Source organism: Eleutherodactylus coqui, chromosome 2 (assembly GCF_035609145.1).
Source record: "Eleutherodactylus coqui strain aEleCoq1 chromosome 2, aEleCoq1.hap1, whole genome shotgun sequence".
NCBI classification, from domain to species: Eukaryota; Metazoa; Chordata; class Amphibia; order Anura; family Eleutherodactylidae; genus Eleutherodactylus; species Eleutherodactylus coqui.
In genome coordinates, this window is record NC_089838.1 from 273484719 (window position 1) to 273498574 (window position 13856).

The 13856-nt window shown below is 43.4% G+C and overlaps 1 protein-coding gene across 2 annotated transcripts in view; it reads left to right on the forward strand.

Annotated features, from left to right (window-relative positions):
- The window catches only part of DUSP11 (dual specificity phosphatase 11), a 34582-nt gene extending 21416 nt beyond the window's left edge, over window positions 1-13166 (forward strand). The window contains exons 5-11 of one of the 2 annotated variants that reach the window (XM_066593006.1): window positions 193-253; window positions 2911-2957; window positions 3556-3631; window positions 4898-4999; window positions 5802-5930; window positions 6392-6493; window positions 10353-13166. In XM_066593006.1, the coding sequence (XP_066449103.1) occupies window positions 193-253; window positions 2911-2957; window positions 3556-3631; window positions 4898-4999; window positions 5802-5930; window positions 6392-6493; window positions 10353-10575 (740 nt within the window). In that variant the 3' untranslated portion in view covers window positions 10576-13166. The remainder of the gene's footprint in view (window positions 1-192; window positions 254-2910; window positions 2958-3555; window positions 3632-4897; window positions 5000-5801; window positions 5931-6391; window positions 6494-10352) is intronic. The other variant, XM_066593007.1, reaches the window with a different exon arrangement.
- The last annotated feature ends 690 nt before the right edge of the window (window positions 13167-13856 follow it).

The following is a 13856-nucleotide window of genomic DNA, read 5'->3' on the forward strand; positions in this document are numbered from 1 at the left end:
CGCCCTCCCGGAGGCGGACATGCTGACGGCCTCCTGATTTCAGACTACAGGGCACACAGTTTTTGACTTTTTAGTAGCAAAAAAAAAGTGCATCTTATAGTCCAAAAAATATGGTATATTATCCTACGTACTTAGGAGTTAATTCTAAGAATTGATAGTAAAAACTATGATTTTATTTTTTCTCCTCCACAGATAAACTTGTTGGTGTCCATTGCACGCACGGACTGAATAGGACTGGGTATTTAGTTTGCAGGTAAGTGGACCACTTATTACAACTCATCTGCTAGTTAGAAGTTATGGTGCTTTGTAGTAACTGTAGCTCCCAGATGGCCCAGTCATTCATGCAGAGTGACTTCCCTCACAATTTATACAGTTTCCCAGAAAATAAGACCTACCCTGATTTTAAGAGGGAAGGGGGGTTTGAAATATAAGCCCTCCCCTGAAAATAAGATACGCCTAGCTACACTAGGTGAAAAAAAATGCAATACTCGCAGGCTGCTCTGTAATCCTCCACGCTGTCATCTCTCTGGTAAACGGGGCTTTGAATTCCCCTGCCTCCAGCAAGTAAGCGCTGTGATTGGCTTGCACTCAATCAAATCACAGCCAGCGCTCGATCATTCACAGCCACTCAGTGAATGACATCACTGATGGCTGTGATTGGTTCATCGAGCGCCGGCTGTGATTGGCTGGCACTAAATCCAATCACAGCGCTTACTTGCTGGTGGCGGGAGAATTCAAAGCCCCGTTTGCCTGGGAGGATTACAGAGCATCCTGCTGCACCGCCGGTGAAACCATAGCGAGGGACACAGACCCTGGCTGTGAGGGGAGTTTAATGCCCCTCCCCCTGAAAATAAGACATTGTGCCTCTTTTCAGGCAAAATCTTATATAAGGCAGTCTTATTTTCGGGGAAACACAGTATTTAATTCTGTCTTATTGTCATTTGAAATGCACTTATAGAATGACTGCCTGGAAGGGGCTTTTGTTGCTAACTTGTAGGACTCGCTCAGTGATCCACTGATTTTGGCAGGACCACACACTTGTTATTTACACTGATTTTCTGATTAAGCTAAGGGTCCTCATACATGGCATGACTGCCGGGCCTCGAAGCACCCAACAATTGTCCTTGCGGTTTCCCTGCTTCTGTACAGGAGCGATGATCGCTCAGTGAAGGGAGGCAGAGTGGGCCACAGATGAGCGACTGCCTGTGTGTGTGCGGTGCGTGTGGTTTTTTTCTTTTTTATGCCTGCACAATCCTAACGAACAAATTATGATTCATTGCCCAGATCCTGCAGACATTTGCACTGAATGATTATCGTTCAGATTCTGGTGATCGTTCTGTATAAAAGGCTGTGGTTCACATCTGCATTGTGGTTTCTGTTTTTATAATGGACGCCATGTCAGAAACTAACGGTGATTTAGTGACCGCTATCAAATGTGGCGGAATTGCTCAGATGTCACCAGAGTCTAATAAAAATGAATTTTTTTTTTTAAGTTTTTCCTGCTTTGCAGAGTTGGCTCTCCAAAAAAAAAAAAATCTTTTTTACACAGTGCCCATTTATTACCGTGCCCATTCATAGTGAAAGGGGTTATCCGGGCAAGGAAGATCTCAGGCTTTTTCTTTTTTTTTTCAAAGAAAAAAAACATACTCTCCAAACCGAATCACCCCCCCCCCCCCCCCCCCCACACTCCCCCAGTTCTCTAATTTATGCCCAATTAGCAATTACCTTACCCCACAGGGACATGTACCCACTACAACTTATCAGTTTGTCACCAGCTGAAGTGCGCTGGTGATTGGCTGCAGCATTCACATGTCTCTGGTGTCAGCGATGTCATCAGGGGATCAGGAAGTGGCTGGTGATTGGGTGAGTATGGATTCTTTGTTTGTGCAGCACTCTAAGCCTCTTTTTTTCTTTTTTTTTTTTTTTCCTGCTTGGATAACCCCCAAAAGCCGCTCTTTCCTCTGTTGTGGTTGATTGGAGTGGTTTACTATTAGGGATACTGTTTTATGCTGACTGGGAAAACTGCACATACCTATAATGCTCCACTGTTCACAAGACTTGCTTCGTTTAAAGTGAACCCGTTGAGTCACTGGGCTGTGAGTGGCACTGACGTCACGGTTTGTCACTTATACCCAGTGCAGGATTTTTGCAATACTCATATCTGTAAGTTTGTAGCAACCAACAGAGGAGTCCGATGAGCTTCAGTAATCCTATATTCACTGATCACCTGATGCTGGTTGACTACTCTTCCTCTACAGCACTGGTTCCATTCTGGTTTCTATCTTCCATGCAGAAAACTGCAAGGGGCGGAAACTGCGCCATAGAGGTGAATATGAAAGGTCTTTCCCCTCACACAGTTTCGCCACACGTTGTCACTGAAGCACCCCTATGGTCCAGGGTCTGGCTTGGCTTCAGTCCCCATGTAGTTTTGTGCATAGAGGACAGAAACCAGAATAGAACAATAAGCTGGAGAGACCTGACAGCCCAGGAAAGAGTGGTGCAAGCATTGAATATGTATGTTAATCCCATCAGCGTCATCTTTGCTGGGCGCTGCGAACCTACAAATGTGAGTACAACAAAACTGCTGCACCAATGGGTATAAGTGACAGATCACTGAAATCAGCGTGTCCAATGCTATACTCTGCTGGCTAGAGCCAAGGCATGATTAGGGACCTAACAGGGTGACTTCAAGTGCATGGAAATGTTCGATGCAATGGTATAATCTCTCTCCTTACATAGCTCATAGTTGCTGGTCGGCAACCGGAGCCCATCGGTCACAATTTCTGACATGCCACGGACTCTCATTTGTAACTTCTTATTGCAGTGTCTACTTTTCTCTGTATGCACAGTTGAATCTTGAAGCACTATGACGAAATGGAACAGTCAGCATTAGTTTTATCACCCTTCTAGGTATCTGATTGATCTGCAAAGTATGGAGCCCTCCGAAGCCATAGAGAGTGAGTACCGTACAACCTGTGCACACCGTTACCAGATTTGGGATATTAGAAGATTCCCCCTTTTTACCAGCCCTCAACACCGAATCTGTGCAGGTTTACAGGTGCTGCACAAAGTGTGCACATACCACTTCTGCTAGACTGCAGGGTTACTGTATACTAATGCATGAATCCACCTACTTACTGCAACTAGATTCATTACATATAGTACATCGGGAGAACATGCAGATGTAGCAAAGTTTATAGAACGCTGGTAACTTGCTGCAAGAAGTTAACAAGTCATTGGAGAAATATTAGAAAGTTCAAGTAAAAGTTCTGTCCCACAACTTATTTACTGCATTGTGTCAAGTTAATGTTTGCTGCATTTGTAACTTGCTGCATGCAGCTCTGAAGGAGTCATACATTCAGAGAGGCGATAACCCTCTTCAGATGGTGGTTCTAGTTGGTCCTTTGGATTCACACAGCTTCATCGACCTTCTGGGGCTTATTCGCACAGGCGTGTCGATGTTGGATTCGCAAAAAAAAAAAACGGCAGCGTGTGGATGTGGAATCGCTCCCTCGTGAATAAGCTCTAAGGAACCTCGCACTTCATCTTTTGCAGAATTTAACAGCAGCCGTGGACACAATATAGAAAGAAGAAATTATCTAGATGATCTCTTACATGGCAAGTCTAGAAGGTAACTGCCCTAACCATTTCACAGCCAAAGTCATACAGAATACATCCTTACTTCAAACGGGTTGAGCTACTATTACTTTTATTTTTTTTTTGTTTTTAATAGCTGGACGTGGGATAAAAGTAGGGGTGTGGGGGGTTGGGGGGGGACACACAAAAACATGCACTCCTGTCTTCACCCCCTGGGGCACAACTGAGCATTTCCTCTGGCCCAGCACCTGACGTGGATATCTACCTGCATTCGGGTGACCGCTGTGGACAATTGGGTTGCGGTGTCAACGTCTCAAACACTGGCATCATGATGCCCAGGATGTGATTGGTGATGCAAGGAGTCTGGAACGCTGTGTCTTATGTGTATCAGCAGCAGTCACCTGGCGTCCACGCTGGGGCTTGGGCCAAAAGCTGCTCAGGTGTGTCACGGGGGCCAAAGACTGGTAGGCGTGGTATGTTTTTTTCGTAGTGACACAACCCCTTTAAGTGCTGGCCACTGCTAGAATATATCCTATATAATACTAGATCTCGTTATCTTATTAAAACTTTGAATATTTAGTGTATATACTCAAGTATAAGCCTAGTTTTTCATCACTTTTTTTTTGTGCTGAAAAAGCCCCCCTCGGCTTATACTCGAGTCAGGGAAGGGTTAAAAAAAAACCTCCATACTCACCTCCCAGCTGGCGTCTGTGTGTCCAGCGGCAGTGCGGCAGGTTGCTTGAATTCTCTCCGCTGTCATCCCCCACCGTCCTCATTGCTCGGCTCTGTCATACCCCACCGTCATCGCTGTGTAAGTAAGAGCTGTGATTGGATAGAGCATCAGCCAATCACAGCCAGTGCTCGATCATTCACAGCCAATCAAGCTTTTAGAATTCTCTCCGCTATCATCTCCCTGCTCGTCTTTCAAAACCCCTACCGTCAGTGCTGTGTCAGCAAGCACTGTGATTGGATCCAGCGCCAGCTGTGATTGGCTAGCACTCAATCCAATCACAGCACTTACTTACACAGCACTGACAGAGCCAAGCGGAGAGGATGGCGGGTGATGACTGCGGGGAGAATTCAAGCAGCTTGTTGCACAGACACAGACGCCGGCTGGGAGCTGAGTATGGAGGTACTTTCAAGCGATATCGGGCTAGAATGTTCAGGCACATCACTTATTTGAAGTTGACTTTTGCTTTCTGGTTAGTGATAGTGTGAAGCAAAATCAAAGCTTGTTTGTTTAATCTACCAACTTTACATTTATATTGATTTCCATTAATAATCCTTTTTTTTCCAATAGTAATGCTGGATTAGATAAACCTCAGGACGTGCAACATTTCTCAGGAATGAACGTTAATTCACTATTACCTCCCTATCCAGAGGAGCAGCCCCAGAGTTATGGGTAATCACTCTATTTGGTACTTCTATTCTTAGCAGGTTTTGTGCGTTTAAGATCGTGTTCAGGTCAAACCTTTAGTGTACGTTCACATGTAGCACGTTGGAAAAAAAACCCAGCACATCTTCTGCGTGGGAACGAACCGTTTAGCTACAAAAACTAACCTATTTTAATTTTTAACAAAATGTTTTGATGCAAATTGCATGAGGGCGCCCATGATTGTGGAGTGCCATGGTTATACAGTGTGCCGCGTGTCTCCTTTCAAAAAAAATATCACGGTAGGGTTATAGAATATGACTTGAAGTATTTCATTTTTGACAAGTGTGAAAACTGTCCTCTGGCCAAAAGATGATTATCCCGAACAAAGCGGAGACCAATTACACTGAGCCTCTTGCTCTGGAGACCCTTATCCTGTCCGCATTACACAGACTGCCCACCAATATAAATGGACGTGGTGTAATGCCTAAGCTCCACACAAGACTAAGGGGTCTTTAACTCAGACAGTCGCCCAAGTAATCACTCAAACGAGCAACCGTCGGTCCATGTAAACATGGGACTGGTAACGGGACTGGTGGTCCTCATCTGGAAGTAAGCCGCGAATGTTTCTCTTGTAGTAGGATTGCAAGCAGAGATCTTGAAACTTGAATAGATACAGAAAGTAGAGCGGAACATCGTGGAACTTGTCATTCTATAAAATAACCTTTCTACTGAAACGGGAATACCCCTTTATTAAAGTCTACAAATTCAGTATATATCAAAGCTTCTTTACTGCAAACCAATGTACTAAAAATGGGTATCTCTTGTGCAGTCACAGTTACGCCACTCCAAGATGGGGGCCGAGGTTTCATACGCCACCATCTGGGCAGCCATCTTTGCATCATCAAGAGGCAGGGGGACCATGGCGTGGGGTTCCACATTCTGGTGGGAGATATCCTAGGTGAGCGCTTCTTGTTTATGGCCTTTCCACACTGGCAAATTTTATAGACTTGTATGGGCACCATGTGTGATTTCATTAGCCTGAAACATGAAGGATCACTTTACTTGACAGTCTTGACTGAAACTTAGGAACAGTCTTGATCGCATTTCAACCTCCCCTGTTTTTGTTCTTTACCTTCCTGGTGTGACTTTTGCCTTACCATATTTTGTGGGACATTGTGTCTGTAGAGAATATCTTTGGCTTATGCCATTGTGACCATATCATGAGACGGCTAGTAGCTGTTATAGTCAGATGATATTGATGTCGTCTTGGCTAAAACTTTTTTTTTTTTTCTCTGTGTGTGAGATGGAGGATTTTATTTTGCCCCCTACCCCCATCATATTGTATCAGGTCATCATATCTGCTGTAACAAGCCCGTCACTGCACTTTCAATTATGATGTTTTGTTGTACCCCTTTGCAGTCATGATCCTAGGATGCCTCCACCTGGTTTTCCACATTTGCATATGCCAGGTCCCAGGCATAGTTTACAGCAATTTGAAAGGAACCCACCCCACCATTTTAGGTAATGTAGTGTTTTTTGTTTTAAGTAGTCCTAATGTTTTTTCCATTTGTTTTGATATGAACTTTTAAAGTATTGGTAAGAAATAGTCCTACAATATTGAGGATGAAAATTGGGGGTGGGGGGGGGGTTGAGCTGTATATGACTGAAAGCCTAAAGGCCTTTCTAGATTTAAATAAAGGCTTAAAGGAGTTGTCCGGGACTTTTTTTTTTTTATTGATGGCCTGTTCTCAGGAGAGCAGTTGATTCCCAAAGTCACTGTTAATACAGACTTGGATTGGCACTGTCAACATTGCAGTGACGCAGTTTGGTACTACTAGCATAGCTCTAATTGAATTCAATGGTGGCTGTGCCTGCATTACCAAGCCAGGCCACTGCAATATGGACAGAGCTGTCTGCTTTCAGTGCTGTTCCTATTGACAGCGGTGCTGGCAATTAACTGAACGTTGAGGATATCAAGCGGCGGACTCTTGCTAATCAGTTGTAGAAGAGCTATCCGGAGTATAGCTTATCAATAGTAAGTATTTTTAAAATCCCCTTTTAAAGGAGTTGTACCAATATTACAAGTTATCTCCTATACACAAGATGGGGATAACTTGCTGATCGGTGGGGGTTTCGCCACTGAGACCCCCAAAGATCTCGAATGGGGGTGCTATGCTCCCCTCTGCCAGTCACTGCAAGGTGTTGCTTTTTCCCCTGCAGTGACATTAGAATGAATACAGCACTGGTCAAGAATGTGCAATGGACGCTCATTCATTTCAGTGGGGCTGACTAAAATGACCAAATGCTTTGCCAGTCAGTTGTTGCCACAATCCCATTAAAAATGAATGGAGTGTTGGCATGCTTGCACAACCAATACCCTATTTAGTCGTCTCCACTGCGGGGTGTGTAGTAATCCTACAGTCAGGGGGGGGGTGGGGGGGCGGCGGCCACGGGACTTCCATTCTCAAGATCAGCGGCTGCCTCATTGGGGAAGATGCCCATCGATGAGCAAGTTAATCCCTAAACTGTGGATAGGGAATAATTTATAATCTTGGTATAACCCCTTTAGTCATTGTCATGTACAGCTGCAAAGGAAAAGTGAGCAGTTTTGGAAATGCTAATAAAATGTGTATAATCTATAAAGTTCTACAACAAATCACAGTAACCTCTTCATAGAAACGCACACCGTAAAGCCGAACAGGGAATTGTTTCCAGAAGCTAAGAGAAATGTAATGCAATACACCTACATCTTGGCTCCTTGCCCCTCTCAGGGGTACTTTCTCTCTGTATTGTAATAGTTCACAGATACAGACAAGAAATCGTGCATGGGTGTGTATTTTGTTTTCTTACTTTTTGGAGTCTTTTTGCATAAAATGTGGTCAGTTATTTAAGTTGCGATTCATAGACAAACAGAATCTATGTAAACTAATACATAAACTGTTGTGCTAGTCATATATTTCATTGAACACACTGAATGAGCATCCAAAGTGCAGGGAGGAAAGTAATAGAAAATTCCTTAACAGAGGTTTAAAGAGCTACAGTAACTGGAAAAAGGAATTTAAAATTACCTGTAGGTGACAATGGAAGTGCCGATTTCACAGGTGCTTTGCCCATTAACTAAAGGCATAGAAAGCCTGGTTAGTGACAAATCAATCCACGTTTTAGACAAAACCTCTGCTAACAAAGAAAACTGTTAGTGCTCTCCCCAGGAGTGGGTGTCCTGCCTAAGGGGTATGCCCATCGTGACGTTCATGGCATTTTGCACAGGATGTGCCATAGGGGCCTGATAGGTACAGTTTCCACCTTTTTTGGACCTGGACCTGTTTCAGGTTGGACCCCATTGCTTCTGGTATGGCTGAATGCCATGATCAAGAGTGAAAATAGGGGTCACGGAGAGCGCCAACAGCTATGTATAATACCACAATGGTGCTCGTGTGGTAACTCACCTGGTGCAAGGCATATCACCCTCAGGTGGTTATGCCTGCACCTAACATCCTGGTGTGCTCGTAAGAATTATTTTATCCAGGGTGTACCAAAAAAACAGATTAAATAAGAAGAACGATCCAAAACTTTCTGGAGAGCTGCGGGTCACAGTATAACTCCGTTCCTCCTAAGAGGTCGGATAAGTCAAAAAGAAACTACAGAAAAAACTATAGACCTGCGCTACTTGAAATATCGAATAAATTATGCATGTCTCAATAATCAGTGTTTCCAATAGAGACAAACAAAAACAAAAACACTGTTTTTATTGTAAGCAAACAAATAAAAGAAAAGAGGTAGCAACCTCTTCAATTAAATATATAAAAATACTTGCGGGATCCTTATACATGATCAAGAGTGACTTGCAGAAACAGCTGAGCAGTCTTCATTATGATCTTGGTGCAAATCTCTTAGGAGGCAATGGGATTTTTGTAAGCAGCATAGGAAGGGAGCTACACTCTTTCCACTGCTTAGAAATGTAGAGTGCTGTAGACTGTTGATGTGATTCTCTACTAGGGACATGTAGAAGACTATAATTTGGCTGAAAGCTGCTTCATCGTAGTTTTTTTGGGGGGGGGGGTTGTTTTTTTTTTGCTACACGTTTTTCAAATTGGTTGTTCACCTGCATACAGAATTGTAGTTAAAACTGCTGTTGAACTAAGAAGCTGCACAGACATTAAAAATTAGTCTGAAAACTGCAAACAAACTTCCTTGGCCGCTTTATTGGGGGACACTGAAACTATGGCCCTTTTTAAGATGGAGAAGTCGTGGTCATCCCATACTTGGATGACCTTCTCCTCACGAGCCCACCCAAGAAAGGGCACACTAAGAGCCTCATTCCCATACAATGCATCCATTTTCTGGGAATGTTGGAATGTTGTTCGCCATGACCTTTTCTTCCAGAAAATAAGTGGGTTGCCCTCCAGTCCAGAGTTCGTGCTCAGGAAATCCTCCTACTTGTCAATCTGTTTCTGCATGAAAATCCTGGGGAAGATGCTGGCGGCCATGGACACAATCCAAAATTCCAATCCGGACTTCTCTAGCGTACCATTCTTTACATCTGAGACCAGTCCCATACCTTTTCCCATACAAGTGCATCAAGCCCTCCTATGGGGTCTTCACTCCCCTCTATTTCTCCATGGTCGCTCTGTCCTCCCAGTCCACTAGCTAGTCATCACCACAAACTCCAGCCTTGTGGGGTGTGGGGGATGATTCTCCATCATACGGTCCAGCAGAATCCTGACTGCCTGTTGATATTCTCGAACAACGGTGATCTTCCTCTCCCTTCTCCACTTGCAAGATTTTCCTCAATCCAGCTCGTGTCCAGTTGGACAATGCCATGACTGTAGCTTACATCAATCAACAGGGTGGCACAAAGGTAAGGCTGCCATGCAGGAAGCAGTCTGGATTCTCTTGAACCAGAGTACCATGCCTTGGTAATATCCATTGTCCACATCCCCAAGAAGTGGTCCTGCTATCCAGAAGTCTTACCAGCGCTGGGGAGCTCAGAGCATCGATCTTCTGGCCTCTGATTTGAACCACAAGGCTCTACAAATAGTATTCAGAAGCCGCAACCCTCTTGCAGTTGCAACAGATACTCTAGTAACTCTGTAAACACCCCCCCACCCACCCTTTTTTTTTTTTTTTGCCCTACGAATTCCCATTGCTCCCTCTTTTGGAACTATGGTTTCTGTTGTCCTCCAATAAAGGCTACTAGAAGGAGATTTTACAGGAAGTACAAATATCGTCATATTGTCATTGTCAATGTAGCTACGTGCCCCCATCCTTAGTTATAATCACAACCCGTATCTCAATGTGCACCTGGTATGTTTGATTTTTAATTAATTTTTTTTCTTACTTGTCATGAACCTTTTCCTTTTTCTCTTTTATGCCACAACAGAGGTACAAATGGACACGGGCACCATCCTCGGAGACCCTTCCCTCAATATTATGGTGCACCACCTGAAGACAGTAGCCCACCCTTCTCTACACACAGTGACCGCAATCCTGGCAGCTGTCCAGTAGCACGGTTTCCTCGTTCACAACAGCATGGCAACAGTAATCCATACCAGAGGTATCCGAAACCTGCCCACAAAAAGAAACCCAAGACCCAGTGGCAATAAGAAGTGGTGCTATTATTTAACTGTCTGCTTTACTCTTTATTTCATAATTTCTTATCTTATTTTTTATCTCCAGGATCTTTAAACTAAATGTTGAGATGTCTTAAAATTTTTTGAAGGCCAGAATTAGAAATCCAAATGATTGCTGCTAATGTTTGCCTTGCACTTTAAGGTCAGCGCACTCGTTGGGTAGCCTTGCCCGTGCCATCTGACCTCCTACATAGTGTTAACACATGATTATTACTTACTCCATTGGCTACTGCAGGCAGGGAACCTTCCTCGATATACAAGGTGGTTTGCATAGATCCTTGACTCTTTTTTTTGTATGCAGCGATTTAAGGAACTCCAGTTTACCGCTTGCATACAGATAGCATGCACACAGTCGCGCAAATGGGTAGGCTTTTTTTGATTAAGAGAATAGGAAGTTTTGAAATGTATCTGAAAGAATCTATAATCTGGAAAGTTAGCCACTAGGCCACTGTTGTAGCATTGGCTATTAGGCCACTTTCAGATGAGCATATTCCCGGGCGTTTTTGTACTGTATTACAGATGGGTGTCCTGGCCCAAGTGTTGGTCTACTTACCTGAACTCACAACATAGATCCCCATGATGCGGAGAGTTGGGAGGGGGGGGGGCAGTAAAACTGCAATGGTGATGGATACTTGATAAAGTGTCCTTAAAGAGGTTCCTCTGCTTGGGGCTCCTTCACGACAGCGCTTTCCATTCCTTTTTTTTTTTAACAGTTTTCCTATCCCTTTCATGGAAAAAAACAAACAAAATAGAACCAAACAAACTCTAGTTTCTGGGCGCTTTTTTTTTTTTTTTTTTTTACCTTCAACTGCTCCTGTCAACAAATCTGTGAAGAAACTTGACTTTTTCTTTTTCCGTTTTCGCTCCATTTTTAACTGATCTGTTTTGTCTTTTATTGTCTTCTATGTATTCTCATTTAAAAACTGATCTTTTAAACAGAACCAAATGGAAACCTTTTCCGTTTAGTTTCACCCATTGGCTACCATTTTTCTCTTATCTAGGCCGGTTTCACATGACTGAGATTCTCGCGTGAGATTTGTGCGTTGCAAGACCTATGAATTTAAACACTGTTCCTTTGAATGGGGACAAGCAGATGAGCGCCTTCTTCATTTCCCCCGCATTACACTTTGATGCAGGGGGAAAATTGTAGCATGTCCTATCTTTGGGTTTGCCCACGCATCACCCATCGTTTTTAATGGGGCGAGTCGCAGCATCGCACTGTATGCTAAGTGCACGCGAGTGCGATGCAAGGTTTGCCATTGAAATTAATAGGAAACCCTGCGGCGTAGGGTCACTACTCCACCAAAGTGACAAAAAAAGCCACATCCGCAACAAAATCTTATTTTGGCAAGCTCGATATTGGGGTGAGTTTCACAGACCGATATCGCACTAACCCATTTGAAATTATCTCCCACCCCTTTGCCCAGCGGAATGGAACTGAACGGAGCATAACTGAAGCTCAGCAAATCAATAGGAAGTAAAATAGAATTTTTTTTTCCCATTTTGCTGCTACTCTGACGAAACGGCAAAATGGGAAAACGAACACAGATGTGACTGAACCCCTAGGCCTGTGTCACATGAGCATATAAAAATTTTTTTGCATGTGCATTAATTCAATGGGTTCGTGCGCAAGCGTGTATTTTTACATGCGCATTTGCAGAGAGCGTGCTGCGTATTTATTATTGCACGATTTTCCTCTACATTTGTTGAGGAAAAGAACAGATCTTGAACTTGTGAAACTAAATGGCCCTTTCAGTGGTTGGGAGAATCGCTGCATTTAAAAAAATATAAAAATATAATTTTTTTTTTTTTTTTTTTTGCGTGCCAAATGTACTTTAAATAGTGTTGTGCAGGCAAATGCGCAACGTCTAATGTGTGTACGCTCATGGGACACGGACCTTAGTTTAAAGGGATGTTCCCAACTTAGCTCCTCATGGTCCAGATGGAAAAACTGGGCGCTTTGTTCAAACCTTCATTGGAAAGCCGAGAGCTGTTCTGTAGCTGCGAATGGGTGTAGCGCCCTCTGTGGTTTCCAGAGCTCCTGTTCACTTCAGTGAGCGCTATAAAAACGGCAATCGGCTCTTTCCGCAAGCTCTGGTGAATGGCTGGTAATCATAGCAGTGGTTTCCCATCTCGGCTATGAAAAGCTGAGATTTGAATACCCCTTTCACGCCTCCTGAGTGTAAGATTTAAATATATATATTTTTGTAAATCACTTTATTCACTACTTTGCAGCATTGAAACAAATGTTGACATCCGTTTGTTTTAAAGAAATCTGTTACAGCATCGCAAGGTTACAGGGAAACAAACAAAAAAACTTCAACTATTTTGTATCCGGTATACGCTTACCGCTATTCACCTGCAATAAAATCTCTAATGTATGGTTTATATTAATCATAGGTTAACTGTAGGGTAGAGTGTGAGTTGAGCCACTGGCGTCACACTTCATGCCATCCCCTGTGTTGGTACACCACTTTCTCGGAAGGTATTATGGTATGGTGACTCGGTCTTTCGTCACATAATGATGGTTTTGTGAGCCAAAAATAAAATTTCTTTTTAAAGTGTGTATGTCTACTGCTCTTCATCTAATATATAGCAAACCTTGTAATTTTAGGGTCTTGGTCAGAAAATGATAAAAGCGGTGACCTGACATTAGAAACGTGGAGCCATTCCAAATATTGGCACCCAAATCATGGCACCTCTGCCAAGTTGACATGGGCATGTTGCCTATTCTAGGCAGATCTAGCGGGGTGAGGCAGGACTGATGTATAATTGTATCAGTTCTTTGTTGATGAAAGGAGAGACTAAACTGCTAACAGATTTCAGTAAGTTTTCTAAAATGCGCCAGGTTCTCCTTGCCCTCTCAGTTGCAGCTTGCACACAGTTTCATGTCTGGAAGGGCAGCTTCATACGACCATATGCGCACAAACGCACGCCCTAGTGCTGTGAATGAGGTAGATTTGCACACGTATTGGCACGTAGTACTGTACTTTTTGCACACACCTTCTGTGGTGTAAAAGGCTGTTTAGCCTAATGAGGTCTGGATGTGTCTTGTTTTACTACACTGAAAGGTGTCTGATCATTAGGACTAAAACACCCTGCTCCTTAAGGGGTTAATATAAAGGCTAAACAATTGGAAAAAAGTGTCTAAGTTGTACAACCTGATGAAATGATTTATTGGGGTTGCTGAAAATCCGGGCCATCTTGTCTACATAGAGTCCAACCACTCTCCCTCCCATCCCAGGACATGCCAG